The 20,272-nt window shown below is 39.0% G+C and overlaps 1 protein-coding gene across 1 annotated transcript in view; it reads right to left on the bottom strand.

Moving 5' to 3' along the window:
* LOC108705000 overlaps positions 1 to 19,087 on the bottom strand; it is a 44,489-nt gene extending 25,402 nt beyond the window's left edge. The window contains exons 1-5 of the mRNA XM_041579286.1: positions 18,972 to 19,087; positions 10,340 to 10,519; positions 9,559 to 9,825; positions 8,721 to 8,833; positions 7,791 to 7,980 (exon numbers count right to left, since the gene is read on the bottom strand). Coding sequence (XP_041435220.1) covers positions 7,791 to 7,980; positions 8,721 to 8,833; positions 9,559 to 9,825; positions 10,340 to 10,519; positions 18,972 to 19,059 — 838 coding nt within the window. The 5' untranslated portion in view covers positions 19,060 to 19,087. The remainder of the gene's footprint in view (positions 1 to 7,790; positions 7,981 to 8,720; positions 8,834 to 9,558; positions 9,826 to 10,339; positions 10,520 to 18,971) is intronic.
* Between the last annotated feature and the right edge of the window lie 1,185 nt (positions 19,088 to 20,272).

Below are 20,272 nucleotides of genomic sequence, written 5' to 3'. Positions count from 1 at the left end.
AAGGATTCAGCTGCTTTTTTACAGAAAACATCAGAAAAAGCGGCATAACAAGGAGGAAGACTCTTTAAAGAAGTAGCGGCCAGGGTCTGGACAGGCTTAACACAAGAATACATACATGCAGAACTCCATTTTAAAATTTTACCAGAGGGCCAATCAACCTGGGGATTATGAGCTTGTAACCAGGGAAGACCTAAAATGACTGGAGTCTGTGGGCACTCAGTAATGAAAAATGAAAGAGATTCAAAATGATCAGAAATGGACATGTGAATAACCTTAGATCGAGTAGATACTAGTCCGGAACCCAAAGATCTACCATCAATGGCGGATAGTCTGAAAGATGGAACCTGTGGTTCCCAAGGAATACCATGTTTTTGAATAAACCCAAAATCCAAAAAATTACCCGCTGCCCCAGAATCCAAAAAAGCAGAGCTCTGCACACAACCACTGTCCCAACTCAAAAGAACCGGAATTAAAATTTGAGAAGATTGGGGAGTAGAAACGACATCACCCAAGCAAGACTCCCCAGACCTGCTTAGGTTCTGTCGTTTCCCGGCCTTTTGGGACAGGTGTTGCGAAAGTGCCCCTTATCCCCACAATACAGACATAACCCATTATTCCTCCTACGAACCCTCTCCTCGGAAGAGAGACGAGTAGAACCAATCTGCATAGGTTCTTCTAAAGATCTAGGAAAGACTTGAGGGGTGTTAAAGACATTTACGGGAGGAGGTGTAACATAGGAAACCTGCTCTTCCTGGAGTCTCTCTCTATGCCTTCGATCAATCTGGATAGCCAGATGCATGAGAGAATCCAGAGAAGACTGTGCGGGAAAATTTACAAGACTATCTTTAATAGTCGGAGCCAAACCAACCCTGAATTGACTCATAAGAGCCGTATCATTCCAGCCCGTCTCTACCGCCCAACGGCGGAATTCAGTACAATAATCCTCTGCCCGCCGTTTGCCTTGTTTAAGGGCACGTATGGCAGCGTCAGCAGAGGCGGCACGATCAGGATCATCGTAAATAATAGCCATGGCTTTAAAGAAAGCCTCTAAGGAGAGACGGGCTGGATCCCTTTGAGACAAACTAAATGCCCAGAGCTGGGCATCACCCTGTAACAGCGTAACTACAAAATTCACCCTAGACTCCTCAGTAGGGAAGGAATAGGGTAAAAAACTGAAATGCAGTTTACAGGCCTCTTGGAAAGTAAAAAACTTACTTCGATCCCCAGCAAACTTCTCGGGGAAAGGAACCTTGGGCTCATGGAAGGTACTACCAGCAAGTGGAGAAGTACTTGCCTGAGGAGTAGTATTACTCGGACCAGGAACAGGCTGTTGCTGCATCATGTCAAGTCTGGAAGAAAGACCGTGAAGACATTGCACAATGTAGTCTTGCTTGTCCTCCTGTTCACCAAGTCTCTGTAGAAGATTTGCCAGAATCGCTTCCGAAGGAGTGGTGGAAGCAGTAGCTTCAGCTGGCTCCATCTTCTTAGTTATTGGCCCAACGTAATGTAACGTTCGGTATCCCACAACCCAGAGTAAACCCCAATGTCCCGGGCTCGGCTCACGCTTCGGCCTATAACCGCCGCCTTTCACGTCGGGTGGAGCCCTCCGCTACTCGGATGCCGCCAGGACTTAATAGTGAGGAGACTGAGGGAAGAACTCTGGGCGAGCAAGGGAACTAAACGTAGAGTTAACAAAGTCCAGGAACGGGCCGAGTCAAAACCAATCGGAATGCGGTACAAAATCGGTAAACAGCAGAGTGGTCGAGGTCACAGGCCGGGTCAGCAACTAACAGGGTCGAAGTACAGAAACGGAATCCAAAGAGTAGTCGGGAACAAGCCAAAGGGTCAGGGCAGGCGGAAGTCAAACAGTAATCAGGAATAGCCAAAGGTCACAACAAGAAACACAGAATAATCACACCCAGGAACGATAAACAGAACCTACGTTGGGCAAGGCAAAAAGGACTGCTGGCCATTTAAAGATTTGAATTTGGCGCCACAGGACGCTGGCGAATCAGCGCCAGCGCCTGCGCCTTTAATTACTGCGCATGCGCGCCGCGCGCTCCATAGGAGCCGGCGCCTGAGGCCTAGCCGCATCGGCGGCGGCGGAGAGGAACGGGCGTCCCCGTCGAGGGGGCGACAGGCGTCCCTGTCGTCCCCTCGGTAAGTTTATAACAAGGAGATTTGTGCCCAATTTTGCCACTATCGCAGCCCCACTAACAGAGTTAACTAGAGGTAGAAAATCTGCCATGGTTACATGGAACCCAGAAGCAGAGACAGCATTCCAAAATCTAAAAACTGTTCTTTGTAAGTGTCCAGTTTTGATTACCCCTGATTTAAACCGTGAATTCATAGTTCAAACAGATGCCTCAGATGTGCGACTAGGCGCTGTTTTGTCCCAGGTGATCAGGGGTGAAGAACACCCAGTGGCCTTCCTTAGCAGGAAGCTAACGTCAGGGGAAAGAAATTATGCCATTGTGGAAAAGGAGTGTCTGGCCATTAAGTGGGCTCTAGAAGCCCTAAGGTACTATCTCTTAGGGCGCCAGTTCAGGTTAGTGACTGATCACGCTCCTTTAACGTGGATGGCACAAAACAAAAAGAAAAATGCCAGGGTAACCAGATGGTTTCTGGCACTACAAAATTTCAAGTTTGTAGTAGAACACAGACCAGGGAGTCAACAGGGAAATGCTGATGCTCTCGAGACAAGTTATCTGGTAACAAGGACTGGCCACCAGCTTCTGCCTTAAGTGTTTGGGGAGCGGCTGCTTCCAGGAGAAAAGCACAAGGAATCTCTAAAGGACTGTGAGTTAACAGTTAATTTTGTTTGCTGGACTTATATTGCCCCAGTGAGAGACTGTGGGACCTTTTGGAAAAAGACATTTTCATTTATCAGTACAGCTGGACTATTTTTGTTTACTGCCTTCCCAAAGGGTATGAACTGTTATGTTGGTGTTTAAGCTGCTGTGTTATATAAATGCCCACGTGAGATCAGCTGGAAACCTGTGTATTGTCTACTGTCTGTGTGAGAGGAGTTGCTGCTGCTACTACCTAAAGAGCCATCCCCCACACTATATTCAGCAGGGCCAGAACTAGGGGTAGGCAGAAGAGGGATGTGCCTACGGTGCAAAAGTGGAGGGGTGCCAGGCACAAACCTCTTCTGCCGCCGTCCCCTAGCTCAGACCCCTGTATCCTCAACAACTGACAGCTTCTCGTCTTTGTGCTCACCTGCGCTCTTCCATTAGGGTTCTCACCTGGCTGCTATTTTACAGGCCTGGCTGGTAAAAATGATGGTTGATCCCAATGTTATTAATAGGGAATAAAGATAAATATATAGGAAGGTCAGTGATCCCAATGTTATTAATAGGGAATAAAGATAAATATATAGGAAGGTCAGTGATCCCAATGTTATTAATAGGGAATAAAGATAAATATATAGGAAGGTCAATGATCCCAATGTTATTAATAGGGAATAAAGATATATATATAGGAAGGTCAGTGATCCCAATGTTATTAATAGGGAATAAAGATAAATATATAGGAAGGTCAGTGATCCCAATGTTATTAATAGGGAATAAAGATAAATATATAGGAAGGCCAGTGATCCCAATATTATTAATAGGCAATAAAGATAAATATATAGGAAGGTCAGTGATCCCAATATTATTAACAGGGAATAAAGATAAATATATAGGAAGGCCAGTGATATGATCCCAATGTTATTAATAGGGAATAAAGATAAATATATAGGAAGGTCAGTGATCCCAATATTATTAACAGGGAATAAAGATAAATATATAGGAAGGTCAGTGATATGATCCCAATGTTATTAATAGGGAATAAAGATAAATATATAGGAAGGTCAGTGATCCCAATGTTATTAATAGGGAATAAAGATAAATATATAGGAAGGTCAGTGATCCCAATGTTATTAATAGGGAATAAAGATAAATATATAGGAAGGTCAGTGATCCCAATGTTATTAATAGGGAATAAAGATAAATATATAGGAAGGCCAGTGACCCCAATGTTATTAATTGGGAATAAAGATAAATATATAGGAAGGTCAGTGATCCCAATGTTATTAATAGGGAATAAAGATAAATATATAGGAAGGTCAGTGATCCCAATGTTATTAATAGGGAATAAAGATAAATATATAGGAAGGCCAGTGACCCCAATGTTATTAATAGGGAATAAAGCTAAATATATAGGAAGGTCAGTGATCCCAATGTTATTAATAGGGAATAAAGATAAATATATAGGAAGGTCAGTGATCCCAATGTTATTAATAGGGAATAAAGATAAATATATAGGAAGGCCAGTGACCCCAATGTTATTAATAGGGAATAAAGCTAAATATATAGGAAGGTCAGTGATCCCAATGTTATTAATAGGGAATAAAGATAAATATATAGGAAGGTCAGAGATCCCAATGTTATTAATAGGGAATAAAGATAAATATATAGGAAGGTCAGTGATCCCAATGTTATTAATAGGGAATAAAGATAAATATATAGGAAGGCCAGTGATCCCAATGTTATTAATAGGGAATAAAGATAAATATATAGGAAGGTCAGTGATCCCAATGTTATTAATAGGGAATAAAGATAAATATATAGGAAGGTCAGTGATCCCAATGTTATTAATAGGGAATAAAGATAAATATATAGGAAGGTCAGAGATCCCAATGTTATTAATAGGGAATAAAAGATAAATATATAGGAAGGTCAGTGATCCCAATGTTATTAATAGGGAATAAAGATAAATATATAGGAAGGTCAGTGATCCCAATGTTATTAATAGGGAATAAAGATAAATATATAGGAAGGCCAGTGACCCCAATGTTATTAATTGGGAATAAAGATAAATATATAGGAAGGTCAGTGATCCCAATGTTATTAATAGGGAATAAAGATAAATATATAGGAAGGTCAGTGATCCCAATGTTATTAATAGGGAATAAAGATAAATATATAGGAAGGCCAGTGACCCCAATGTTATTAATAGGGAATAAAGCTAAATATATAGGAAGGTCAGTGATCCCAATGTTATTAATAGGGAATAAAGATAAATATATAGGAAGGCCAGTGACCCCAATGTTATTAATAGGGAATAAAGCTAAATATATAGGAAGGTCAGTGATCCCAATGTTATTAATAGGGAATAAAGATAAATATATAGGAAGGTCAGTGATCCCAATGTTATTAATAGGGAATAAAGATAAATATATAGGAAGGTCAGTGATCCCAATGTTATTAATAGGGAATAAAGATAAAATATAGGAAGGCCAGTGATCCCAATGTTATTAATAGGGAATAAAGATAAATATATAGGAAGGTCAGTGATCCCAATGTTATTAATAGGGAATAAAGATAAATATATAGGAAGGTCAGTGATCCCAATGTTATAATAGGGAATAAAATATATATATAGGAAGGTCAGTGATCCCAATGTTATTAATAGGGAATAAAGATAAATATATAGGAAGGTCAGTGATCCCAATGTTATTAATAGGAATAAAGATAAATATATAGGAAGGCAGTGACCCAATGTTATAATTGGGAATAAAGATAAATATATAGGAAGGTCAGTGATCCAATGTTATTAATAGGGAATAAAGATAAATATATAGGAAGGTCAGTGATCCAATGTTATTAATAGGGAATAAAGATAAATATATAGGAAGGTCAGTGATCCCCAATGTTATTAATAGGGAATAAAGATAAATATATAGGAAGGTCAGTGATCCCAATGTTATTAATAGGGAATAAAAGATAAATATATAGGAAGGTCAGTGATCCCAATGTTATTAATAGGGAATAAAGATAAATATATAGGAAGGTCAGTGATCCCAATGTTATTAATAGGGAATAAAGATAAATATATAGGAAGGTCAGTGATCCCAATGTTATTAATAGGGAATAAAGCTAAATATATAGGAAGGTCAGGATCCAATGTTATTAATAGGGAATAAAGATAATTATATAGGAAGGTCAGTGATCCCAATGTTATTAATAGGGAATAAAGATAAATATATAGGAAGGCCAGTGATCCCAATGTTATTAACAGGGAATAAAGATAAAATATATAGGAAGGTCAGTGATCCCAATGTTATTAATAGGGAATAAGATAAATATATAGGAAGGTCAGTGATATGATCCCAATGTTATTAATAGGGAATAAAGATAAATATATAGGAAGGTCAGTGATCCCAATGTTATTAATAGGGAATAAAGATAAATATATAGGAAGGTCAGAGATCCCAATGTTATTAATAGGGATAAAAGATAAATATATAGGAAGGTCAGAGATCCCAATGTTATTAATAGGGAATAAAGATAAATATATAGGAAGGTCAGTGATCCCAATGTTATTAATAGGGAATAAAGATAAATATATAGGAAGGTCAGTGATCCCAATGTTATTAATAGGGAATAAAGATAAATATATAGGAAGGCCAGTGATCCCAATGTTATTAATAGGGAATAAAGATAAATATATAGGAAGGTCAGAGATCCCAATGTTATTAATAGGGATAAAAGATAAATATATAGGAAGGCCGGTATTTTTTTCCAGAAAATCTTTCGCACACACTCGCTTGTGCTTGGGTGCTTGAGTCTCCATGGCCGGCAACAACCCTGGCTTCCTCTGTGTGCATGTATGTAGCCGGCCAGGTTGCCTATAGCACCCGGCTGGTTTGGCCCGGCACTGATATTCAGTTAACATTAACACTAGTTTGTCAGATATACATACCATTATAAGTTGTGCCAGGGGAATCATATTTCCAATATACTTTTATGGTATTTATGGACAAAACTGCAACAATTCAGAATCTGAAAAGACTCTTAGACCTGTGAAAAGCCCACCTTACAAGTTAAAGGACCAGTAACATCTTTTTTTACAAAAAATTTGTGGACTGGACTGCCAGGAGAACAACTGCCTGCGAGCCCACCAGCGCATCCAACGTTCCAAGGACCACGGCTCCTTCACATGCTGAAGAATATCTGAGATAGCCAGGGAGGAGAAATCCAGCGCCGCACGATGGATCGTCGCCCTTTCGCCTTTTCTGAAGAGGAGCGGAAGTGGAGTTTCTGTAAGTTATTTTTTAATAAAGACTTTGCAATTTTAAAGTTTCATTTGGCTTGGTGTTTTTTTTTCGATTTATACTAACGAATTTTTTGTAAAAAAAAAAATTGATGTTACTGGTCCTTTAAAAAAAATTTGAGTCCCAAAAAAATATTTTTTAAAAAAACATTGGCGCCAGGGCCCCCCTTACAAGTTAAAAAAAAAAAATTGGGGCCCCAAAAATTTTTTTTAAAAAAAACATTGGCGCCAGGGCCCCCCTTTATAAGGTTAAAAAAAATGTAAAAAAAAAACATTGGTGGCAGGGGCCTATAGAATATTAAAATAAAACATTACATGGGGATTTAAAAAAAACAACACAATTTGGTGTTCAGTAGAATTGAACTCGTGGCTTCAAAACTTCAACTTTGGCTCCTTTAGTTACTTCTGGTCTTTTCGCCGACTCGGTACTTCGGCTGTTCGGCTTTTCAGCACTTCCACATTTTCGACTGTTCGGGACTTCAAAAATGGCCGCAAATCTTGCAAGGGGGGCCTGGCTCTTTCAAAAGTGCAGCACTTCTGGGCCCCCCTTCATGCTCAGGCCCTGGACACTTGTACCCCCTGTCCTCCCTTTGATGGCGGCCCTGCGCAGAGCGGCACCCAATAACCAATGAGTAATAATGCCTAATATTCTATACTTATTTACTATGTGTCATATACACAATCCTTACCTGCTATAGGAGTCTCATGAGTCCAGACTGCAGGTTCCCCAGGTCCAGCTGAAGTGAAGCCTTGGAGAGTCACAGTGTAGTTGGTTCCATGTTTGAGCTCCATATTAAACTCTGTCACGTTGGGTCTCAGCCAATGAGATTCTATTTTATCAAAGAACCAGCTGTATTCTCTCTTGGCCGAGATGTTCAGCTGATCAGATTAAACACAAATATTATGTTTTTATTCATTTCAACCACCAACCGACCAACCAACCAACCATTTCATTGTTACCAACTAATATTATACCTCTGGCCTAGTTTTCCTTGGAATGAATGGCAATTGTTTTGTTCATGTAAGAACTGGCTGCCAATAGTTGTCTAATGTGGGATCTGAGCTGCTCATGGGAATGTCTGGCCTGTACTACGGGGGTTGGGGGGGATTTCCTACACCCTCATTTTTACAGTAGAAATAATTACATTGCAGAAAGGGTAAAAAAGTCACAAGAACCACCAAATTAGAGCAATATTCCAGGCCCTTTGTTTACAGAAATATTACTGGAAAGTCAAGTATTGGGGTAATACTTTAAATGCAAGGGCCTCTAATAGTCTCTGGGCAGTGTCGGACTGGGAAGCCAGGGGCCACCAGAAAACCTTAGACCATGGGCCCACTTAACAAACGATTTCCTCCTCTTTATTCTCCTAGTCTTTTAGCTCTATTTACTATATTCTTCCATTATTAAGCCTCTTTTTTTACCATAAGGAAATAGGGAATGACCATGAAATAGGCCAAATGGTTAGAAGGAAGAGGCCACTGATACTTAGCCTACCAAGACTTTTTCCAGAGTGATATTGTTGCTGATTTGTGAAGGTCCCTAACTCTGTACAAGGAGCCCATCTACAGTAGTGACTGGGGGAGATTATCATCTGTTCTCTATTGATATCGTATGTTACCTGGTACCCAATAAGGACTCCGTGTGTCTCTGACAGTCGCCATTTCAGTGTATTATTATTATTTTTATTATTATTAATACTCGGATACTGAGTGAAATCTGGTTTCCCTGGAGCTGAAACAGAACAAAAGAGAAAACAAAGGGGATCTAAACACAATGATGACTTGCTTTATATTTACTCATGTTGATCATCTCAGCAATTTACATTTATTTTCCATTTTTATTTCTTCTGTAAAAGACCAGACTTTTGGCTCAACTGCTAATCACAAACCCTAGGGTTAACTGTGTACAAAGAGTGCATAGAGTGTGCAGTCAGGGTCACGTGTGCTTCAGAGAGAGCTCTTTAGCTAAAACCACTAGAAATAAAAAATAAATACAGATTGAAGAACTGCTCAAATAGAACTCCACCAATCCATTTTTGGGTTTAGATTCCCTTAAATTGTGAGTTTGCACAGGCAGCATTTGTGTCAGTTATAGAGGGGCAGGGCTGGATCTACACTAACAGGCAGTGTTGGGGCTTATGATGTAACATTTTATCCTCCACATCCACCCACTCATGTCCTTCTTGTCCTTCTTCTTTACATCTACCAATATTAATAGGGAATTGACCTTAAAAATAGATGCTGGGTGTAATGTAATAAGATCTATAAACACATCATTTTTTTAATGATAATTTGACAGTATTAACTGTTACAATAATACAGGGAAATGTTGCAAGAGTGATCAAATGCCTTAAAGTTCCTGAATTGACTAAGAACTTGTGGTTTGTCTGATCTTCAACATGATGTTCTCATTCATTCATTCAGCACAGGAGTAAATACAGGGGAGGCCGTTTCTACCTGATTCCTTTGTCCTGATGATTCTTCTCAGTTCTGTCTCTTTCCACAAAGTGTGCCCAGAGATAGTGATGTAATACTCAGTGTAGGGCTGTAACTTACTGATCGTCACTCCCTCTGTCTCTGGGAATCTCCGTCTCTTGCCAAGGTTTTGTCTCACTGCCTCATAGGAAACACCAATGCGCCAGTGTGATTGGCAGGGCCCAGGGTCACATTTCCATTGGAGGGAGATGCTGGTGGGAGTGACAAGTGTCACATTTAGCTGGAAAACTGTAAGAGTAACAGGTTAGTAGCAGCCGTGGGATATTGGGAATTCTTCTTATCACAACTTGTTTCCATATTGGCACATTCCCTATTTACTCTATTAAATATAAAGTTCTCTGCCCCTATGGCACAGCTTGTTGCCCCCACTGGCAGCTGCCTGGTGCCTCTTACACTTAAATTCAGGCCCAGACTGGCAATCTGTAGATCCTGGCAAATGCCACAGGGGCTGCTGTAAGATGCCATAGACACTCACAGCTGAGAAACTCACCTCACTTTCCACTCCTGTCCCCTTATATATATATATAACTTATATAACTCTTCTAGTGCAGAGAGTGTAATTACTCTGATTAATGATTTGGCTCAGTATATGGGAAATAACCCAGTTGATATATAGTAAGGATATAAAGTGTTATTAGTGGGGGTGCATATTATTTACATGACACTGAGTCTTACAGATCCCTATTTACACTGTGATCCCCTGAGTGTGTCCCTCTGATTAATGATTTGGGTCAGTACTTACCAAAACAGGGATTTGGCACATTCCAGTTACTGTGGGTTCTGCTCTTCCTACATCTAATTACATCAGATACAGACTGATATCTGGGGGCACAGGTCACTGTTACAGATTCCCCCTGATCATACAAATCTTTGTTCGGAGATAATGAATTGATTCCTGGTCCTGTCGGCTTTGCACATTGTTCTGGAAATGAAGAGAAAGGAATAAGGAAGATTTAAGGTGGTGAGATTTAGTCAGTAATATACAGGAGCAAACTGCAATCTAATATGTAACATAGGAGAAAAAAGGAACAAACTCCTCTATAAACAGCCGCTGTTGGGCACATTACAAGATAACAGAAAGCAATTTACACCTTTAGCTGGTTTAGAAATGAGAACTGTGAGCAAATTGCAAGTGACTAGTGTAGTTCTCAGCACTGGTATAACTACTGGTCTGCTGGCCACCACTCCATGACAGTTGCAGGCCGGGCCAGGCCAAGGTATTTTGGCACCCTAGTCAGAGGCTTCTCCCCCCGCCCAGTCCTGCACTGCCATTTCCAACCTTACTATTCATATTGCCCCCTGTACCTGTGCCAGCTTAAACTAAAACATCCACCATATTGTTACCCCTAATCTGTATCTATGCCAGAGACAGCCAAAAAAATTCTTCATATTGCCCCTAATTTGTACCTGTGTCAGCAGGAGCCAAAAATCCATCATATTGCCCCAAACATCTGTGTACCTTTGCCAGCAGCCACCATATTGTCCCATGTACCTGAGCCAACAGCAGCCAAAAAATCCACAATATTGCCCCGAAATATGTATCTGTGCCAGCAGCAGCCAAAAGTCCTTCATATTGACCCTAATGATCGGTTTTCTTGTGTAAGCAGCAGCCAAGATATTGCCCACAAATATGTACCTGTGCCAGCAGCTGCCAAGAGGGAGGTGGGGAGTGATTCTGCCCACAGTACAAATCATGGGCAAGAGGGGGTTGAAACAGGCATTTTATACATTTCAAACACTATTTAAGTCCAAGCAATCCAGTGTTACAAAAAAAAAAAAAAAAATTCCCCTTAAAAGTGCGCCCCCCATGATTGTGCCCTAGGCGGTCACCTACTGTGCCTGCCCCTAGTTCCAGCCCTGGTTGCAGGTAGGTGCATGCAGGTCCCAGGTGGGTGCAGGTCAGGGTGCAGACTTTGCCAAAGGGCCACTTCATGTAGTTACACCACTGCTTCTTCAGAAATATTTACTGGAAACATTGTGGCCTCACTGTTAATCTGGTTTTTGGTTGCCGGGATAAGTGATCCTAGCAACCAGACAGTTTGTTGTGACATTTAATCATTTTGTTTTTTTATAGTTCAGTGTCAGCATTGCCCCAATAATGTCTTCACATTAGAATGAATGGATTTTACATATTGATTAACAGTCGTTAACATTCACAAATGAGTCATGTGACATTAGAATTACTGATATATAATACATATATATACACATATATGTAACCCTTTTGACACCCCTTTGTCTGTGTTACACTACACGTGTGGCGCTTACCTGATGACACGGGACAAACCTGAGTCACTCCGCAGTGGTATTGGGAGAGACTGGGTACCTGGTACTTACTAGCGCAGTGCCGCCACCTAATGGGATCCGGGAATGCACCTACGGTTGGCCCCACTAGGAATACAGTAATAACACACACACTATTGGTTAAACTAAATAACAGTTTATATAAAATAAACCTAATACATGCAGCACTCCTAGCCGGTGGCAATAGGGCCTCACTAACTAACTTGCTAGCGCAATCTGTCTAGCTAACTAAGAAAAAAGGTAAAGTCCTTTAATGTCCTTTAATACACAGCCTGTTTATCTTCAGTGCTCTTTAGGGTACTGTCCCTTTAAACAGGATACTCACAAATCCTCTTTGGATACTTTAGATCTCTCTCCAGGTGAGTCCAGCACAGTCAGACATACAGTGAGACTAGCAGCCCCTTTGGATGCTCAGATAGGAATCTCCTGCTGGTTGTTCCTCCAGTCTGGATTCCTCTCACACTCTCTGTCTCTCCAGACACAGTATGTGGCTTCCCTGTGCCAGTCTGATCCAAATGAATGTGGTGCAGTCTCTCAGCTCTCTGGTCCCACCAGCAGCTCTCTGGCTTCCTTCTCTGTCCACCATGCGGCTCTCTATGCCAGGCTTTCTTCTTTTGCCAGTCTCTGTGACTTCCTCACTAGCTGCTGTGTCACTTCCTGTTGCACTGAGATCACTGAACAGCTGGTTGCTAGGTAACAGCTTACAGCTCTCACATACACAGGCTCTCTGCCCTTACAGGGATAAGTGCAATGATTTTGCACAGATTCCCTATATACATATATATATTCAGCAGGGCCAGAACTAGGGGTAGGCAGAAGAGGCATGTGCCTACGGTGCAAAGGTGGAGGGGTGCCAGGCACAAACCTCTTCTGCCGCCGTCCCCTAGATCAGACCCCTGTATCCTCAACAACTGACAGCTTCTCGTCTTTGTGCTCACCTGCGCTCTTCCATTAGGGTTGTCACCTGGCTGCTATTTTACAGGCCTGGCTGGTAAAAATGATGGTTGATCCCAATGTTATTAATAGGGATAAAAGATAAATATATAGGAAGGTCAGTGATCCCAATGTTATTAATAGGGAATAAAGATAAATATATAGGAAGGTCAGTGATCCCAATGTTATTAATAGGGAATAAAGATAAATATATAGGAAGGTTAGTGATCCCAATGTTATTAATAGGGAATAAAGATAAATATATAGGAAGGTCAGTGATCCCAATGTTATTAATTCCGAATAAAGATAAATATATAGGAAGGTCAGTGATCCCAATGTTATTAATACGGAATAAAGATAAATATATAGGAAGGTCAGTGATCCCAATGTTATTAATTCCGAATAAAGATAAATATATAGGAAGGCCAGTGATCCCAATGTTATTAATAGGGAATAAAGATAAATATATAGGAAGGTCAGTGATCCCAATGTTATTAATAGGGAATAAAGATAAATATATAGGAAGGTCAGTGATCCCAATGTTATTAATAGGGAATAAAGATAAATATATAGGAAGGTCAGTGATCCCAATGTTATTAATAGGGAATAAAGATAAATATATAGGAAGGTCAGTGATCCCAATGTTATTAATAGGGAATAAAGATAAATATATAGGAAGGTCAGTGATCCCAATGTTATTAATAGGGAATAAAGATAAATATATAGGAAGGTCAGTGATCCCAATGTTATTAATACGGAATAAAGATAAATATATAGGAAGGTCAGTGATCCCAATGTTATTAATAGGGAATAAAGATAAATATATAGGAAGGTCAGTGATCCCAATGTTATTAATACGGAATAAAGATAAATATATAGGAAGGTCAGTGATCCCAATGTTATTAATTCCGAATAAAGATAAATATATAGGAAGGTCAGTGATCCCAATGTTATTAATAGGGAATAAAGATAAATATATAGGAAGGTCAGTGATCCCAATGTTATTAATAGGGAATAAAGATAAATATATAGGAAGGTCAGTGATCCCAATGTTATTAATAGGGAATAAAGATAAATATATAGGAAGGTCAGTGATCCCAATGTTATTAATAGGGATAAAAGATAAATATATAGGAAGGTCAGTGATCCCAATGTTATTAATAGAGAAAAAAGATAAATATATAGGAAGGTCATTGATCCCAATGTTATTAATAGGGAATAAAGATAAATATATAGGAAGGTCAGTGATCCCAATGTTATTAATAGGGATAAAAGATAAATATATATATACATAATATATATACATAATTATATACATAATTATGTTTTCATCCCTTGAGTTAATGCCCTTTTTTATACAAGAACTTTATTTGCTTTAGTAGCCACAGAATGACACTGCCCAGAATTAGACAACTTGTTATCTACAAAGACCCCAAGATCCTTCTCATTTAAGGAAACTCCCAACACACTGCCATTTAGTGTATAACTTGCATTTATATTATTTTTGCCAAAGTGCATAACCTGCATTTATCAACATTGAACCTCATTTTCCAGTTTGCTGCCCAGTTTTCCAGTTTAGACAAATCACTGTGCAAAGTGGCAGCATCCTGCATGGAACCTATAGTTCTGCACAATTTAGTCTCATCTGCACAAATAGAAACAGTCCTTTCAATGGCCACCTCCAGGTCATTAATAAACAAGTTGAAAAGCAAGGGACCTAGTACAGAGCCCTGCGGTACTCCACTAACAACACTGGTCCAATTAGAAAATGTTCCATTTACCACCACTCTTTGTAGTCTATCTTTTAGCCAGTTCTCTATCCAGGTACAAATACTATGTTCCAGGCCAACATTCCTTCATTTAACCAGTAACCTTTTGTGTGACACTGTATTAAATGCTTTAGCAAAGTCCAAATAGATCACATCCACTGCCATTGCAGAGGTGTGGTTCCTGCTCACCTCCTCATAAAAGACAATTAAATTAGTTTGGCAAGATCTGTTACACATAAAACCATGCTGTCATAAAATCATAGCATTATTATTTGCAATGAAGTCAAGTGTTTTATCTGTTAATATTCCTTCTAAAATATTTCCTACCACTTATATCAGACTAACCAGCCTATAGTTTTGAAGCTGAGAACGGGATCCCTCTTTGAATAGCGGCACCACATTAGCAATTTGACAGTCTCTCGGCACCATGCCAGACCTCAATGAATCCTGAGAAATTAAGTAAAGAGGGTTGGCAATTACAGACATAAGATGGCTTAGTACCCAGGGATGAATACCATCCTGTCCTAGACCCTGATTTATCTTTACATGTTCTAGACTTTTTTAAGTTTCCCCTTGCATTAAACATGCATCATTAGTTGTATTACTGGAATTGGGACTGTTTAGAAGAAAACCTTCATTACTTGGTTCCTCATTTGTGTAGACAGATGAAAAAATAACAGTTCAGAATCTCTGCTTTATTACTGTTGTCATCAACCAATTGACCCCATCTGACAGTAATGCCCCACTCCATCCTGCTTCATTTTTTTAAATATTTTCTATTGATGAGTCATACCCTTGGGGTGGGATCTCTGAACAGGAAGCAGGAAGCTGTGTGTGAGGTTGATGCTGGCAGAGGTTGGATGGGTAAACTCTGGAGAGACTATTGTATCAAAACTGTGGGACACAGATATATAGACTAACTACCCAAAGTGAGGCTAATTCTTGCTTTAAAGGGCAAAGTCTATGCTACCATTTTAGAAGGGAACAGACTTCTCTGGCTTATGAACAAGATGTATAAGTTATTGTTTTTTTGTTACACATTGTTACAAGTTACTTCTCTCTTGAAAGCTCCATTATAAATCTAAACAGATGGATTCTTTTAAAGGTACCAGAATGTCATTGCATTTCTACATTAAGAAGTTACTACTAAGGCTTCATTTCAGTCAATTCCAACAATATATAAACGTAAGCTTCTGAAATTAAAAATAATCATCATCATCATCAACATCTTTCATAAGAAATGAATGTCTTATACACACTTCTTCTGGTGTTTTCTGGATAAAAGATCTTTCCATAATTTGGATCTTTATGCCTTAAGTCTACTTGTAATCATTGAATAAAGCCAATAGGCTTGTTTTGCTTCCAATAAGGATTAATTATATCTTAGTTGGGATCAAGTACAAGGAAATCATTTGTTTTTTTATTTAATTGTGTCTATGGGAGAAGGCATTTCTCTAATTCAGAGCTTTTTGGATAATGGGTTACCAGATGACAGGTCCCATACCTGTATAACTCTTGTACTACTTTACAGGTCCCAGTATATTGTGGCCATGGCCAAGAGAGAAACAAAATAAAGTTCTATATATAATAAAAAAAGCTTTTCTACTGGTGTGACTAATACTATGGCTTTTTTTGGAAGAGGGGAGAGACTGTCTGACTTCTGTCCTTCATCTGATTTTGGTGGCTTCATACAGTATCTCCCTGCCTCTCTCATAAATAACAACGACTGTATCTTAAACTTCAGGCACGGAGCAGAACGGATGAAGAGGTGATGAGGTGACCTCAGATTTCAGCTCTCGTTTACTTACAGATATGTCGCTGAGCATGCTAAAGCAGTGAGATACAGATAACAAGTCAGTCCACTTCCACCCATTGTGAAACAGATACTGATCTGATCCTTTCCCTGCAGTTTGTTGCAAAACATTTAGCAGTGTTTCTTATCTGAGACTATTTGCAGCTATTACTTGTTATGTTGTACTTACTGCTGGGCCAGAATGTGTGAGAAATGTGTAGTCACATAGTAGGGGGGTAGGTGTCAGGCGATAAACTATTCCCACTTTTTAGTCTTGTGGAAGAAAAGTAAGTATTGTTCCCATATATTTTTATTTGTATCCGAGTTCCTCTATTATAATTACACACAGTTTATGTGCATGCATAAATAGTGTCATCAGTTACTTTATGATAATGGTTTAGCATTGCTGCTCTCTGGGAAATTATAATCAATAACATATGTGCCCCTTCCTCCTGTCAACTCTTATATTTGTGAATATATATATATAATACATAGTGATGGGCGAATTTGCGCCGTTTCGCTTCGCCGAAAAATTCGCGAATTTCGCGAAACAGTGAAAAATTCGCGAAACTGAAATTCCATGACCTGTATAAAAACACTCGGCCTTCGGCCTCGTACTTTTATATGGTCATGAAACTCCTCGGTAACTTATAATATCCTTATATTTTACAAGAGGGGGTACTTTATTCACTATATATTTCTGATATTAGTGAATGAAAAGCATCATATTGGTTTTGGTGGCAGTCACCTGGATAGAGGGCAGTATTCCATGAAAAAGTAAAAACCCAGGAATAAAATTGAATCTGCAAAGGTGATCTGCTTTTTGGCTTAGGTCAGTGCCCTACAACCACCAGAGAACATGGATAGAAAAACACAGGCCAGTAATTTAAAAAATCAAGTGAAAGAAAGCTTCAAATACATTTCAGGAACTCCCCCTTTAAACCATCCATATGATGTGAACAGCCAATTACACAGTTAATATTTGTTAAAGGGTAAGTTCTTTTATATTTTTAGTTGTTTCTGAGATATTTGCATTTTTAGACTGCTAATACCTGTCAGTTGCCTCAACATAGAGTCAGCAACCCCAGGTTTAAATGAATCTAGGAAGTACATAGAAAGTGCATAGACAGTCATGGACCAATGTATCATGCTGTCTAAAAACATTGTGTAAAACGTCACTGGTAATGTTGCCCATAGCAATCAATCAGCAATTAGATTTTAACACCTACAAGCAAAGATCTGATGTTATGAGCAGCATCACCAGTGATGTTTAACACAATGTTTTAGACAGCATGATAAATAGATAAATATTTTATGCTGTGTAAAAATAAAATTATTAAAGGGATACTGTCATGGGAAAAATTTTTTTTTTTCAAAATGAATCAGTTAATAGTGCTGCTCCAGCAGAATTCTGCACTGGAATCCATTTCTCAAAAGAGCAAACAGATTTTTTATATTCAATTTTGAAATCTGACATGGGGCTAGACATTTTGTCAATTTCCCAGCTGCCCCAAGTCATGTGACTTGTGCTCTGATAAACTTCAATCACTCTTTACTCCTGTACTGCAAGTTGGAGTGATATCACCCCCTCCCTTTTTCCCCCAGCAGCCAAACAAAAGAACAATGGGAAGGTAACCAGATAGCAGTTCCCTAACACAAGATAACAGCTGCCTGGTAGATCTAAGAACAACACTCAATAGTAAAATCCATGTCCCACTGAGACACATTCAGTTACATTGAGAAGGAAAAACAGCAGCCTGCCAGAAAGCATTTCTCTCCTAAAGTGCAGGCACAAGTCACATGACCAGGGGCAGCTGGGAAATTGACAATATGTCTAGCCCCATGTCAGATTTCAAAATTGAATATAAAAAAAATCTGTTTGCTCTTTTGAGAAATGGATTTCAGTGCAGAATTCTGCTGGAGCAGCACTATTAACTGATGTGTTTTGAAAAAAACATGTTTTCCGATGACAGTATCCCTTTAAGGTGTGATTTATTTTCCACCATACAAAAGCCAGATTTGCTATTGTACATTTCTTAAGACCTTTGTGAAGTAAGTTTTTTGGAAGTTTCTAAAAGAAAAAGTGTGTGAAGAAATGATGCCATTTAAACGCAATGTGTGGCGAATTATTCTGCCATTTTTTACACCACATAATAAATCTGCACAGAGCAAGGAGAGTTTTGTACAGAGTGCGGATCTGAAACTTGCTATTAATAGTTAAACTGCATAAACCTGAAACTGCTAAACGTCACAGAAACCAATAAAAACTAAAAATTAAAGCAAATCATAAAAGAGCTCAGGGGACCTCTCTGAATAGGTTTACATCAATTCATTTTTGGGGGTTTCTGTCCCATTGAATTCAGCCCATGGCCACCTTTAGCCTCCGCAAACAAAAAAAATCCCCCTCTGGCAAATATTACATAATGACCTGAGGTAAATAATAATAAAACACCCAGTAATAAGTATCAGTATAAATAGAATAGGTAATACTCCCCCCTCATACTGTAATATCAATCACAAAGAATACATTTCTCATACACAGCACAGTATATACAGTATGTTGGAATCTATGTTACCAGAAATTGTTTCAGGGTTTCCATTGGAGCAAGTGATCTGCACCCCAAGCACAGTAAGGATGAGGGGAGCCAGGAAAGAGGGAGACATGTTGATACAGTCCCCCTTATATTCTCTCTGCTGCTTCTCTCTCCCACCTCAAACTCTTCAACATGGGCAGCAGCTCAGATTCAGTGAAACTGATATAAGGCAAGTTTGTGGTGAGCCCAAGCCCAACCCAACGGTTCCTCTTTGTATGTTCTACAGTAAATGTGCGATGTTGCTCTTATTCTCTGCTCTAAACCCAACTTCTCTCCAGCCAGGGGAATCTGCTCATTTAGCAACATGTTTCTCCACTTTAACTGGGAAAATAAAATGTCTTTAAGCAAATTTGTAAGCAAATGTCACAAAGTAAAACTTTGTGGTTTGATAGAAAGGTTAGTGGTTATGTTGTAAAATGAAAATACTTTTTATACTATGACCAGAGGTAACAAGTTAGGGACCACCGTATGGGGTTTACCTTGACGTGTTATGGTGGCTTATCAACTTTATGATCATAACTTTGTAACTAAAAATGTGCATTGAAAAGTAGCACTTCCATTATACTTAAATCTACCCCCTCTTTTTGTATATTAGTGGTAAGGTTGGTAAGACATTCAAGTTAGCTGGGATAGCTGGGACTTTTATTAGGTTCAAAGAAGCCAATAAAGCATGGAATCAAATTATTAGACTAGTTAAAGTAGTGATTGAAAAAGGAATGTTGATGAAATATAAAATACATCTCAAATTATTTATAAATATGTAAAACAAAACTAAACAATGGAGGTGGGCCCTTAGTATTAGAGGGAGGTCAATTTGTTGATGAGAGCAGGGAAAAATTACCGGATCTGAACTATCTCTCCGTACAGCTCAGGAACCATTGCCGAATCATTATTATACATTGCTGTAATGTTAGTTATGTCACATATAGAATATTACAGTTCAGAGAATGAACAATGTTACATGTTACAATGTGATTTCCTGTGGGTGATGTAAATGATTGGTTTATTATTATTTATTGGTTTCAGAATCTCACTCAGTAGTACTGCATAATTGCAATAACCAGCTAATGAAGGTTTACTTTTAAGCAGATCCTATTTTAATAATATAAACATTACCCCAGGTACTAAACAAGCTTACCTCTGTGACTGCTAAACCTCCTTGCTTAATTTTTCAGGATTCATTGAGGTCTGGCATAGTGCCGAGAGACTGGCAAATTGCTAATGAGGTGCGGCCTGAAACAATAGGCTGGCTAGTTTCATGTCAGTTACAGGAAATCTTTTTG

This window comes from Xenopus laevis, chromosome 1S (assembly GCF_017654675.1).
Source record: "Xenopus laevis strain J_2021 chromosome 1S, Xenopus_laevis_v10.1, whole genome shotgun sequence".
Classification (NCBI taxonomy): Eukaryota; Metazoa; Chordata; class Amphibia; order Anura; family Pipidae; genus Xenopus; species Xenopus laevis.
The sequence above is the reverse complement of the archived record's forward strand: the minus strand, read 5'-3'. Positions and strand labels throughout refer to the sequence as shown.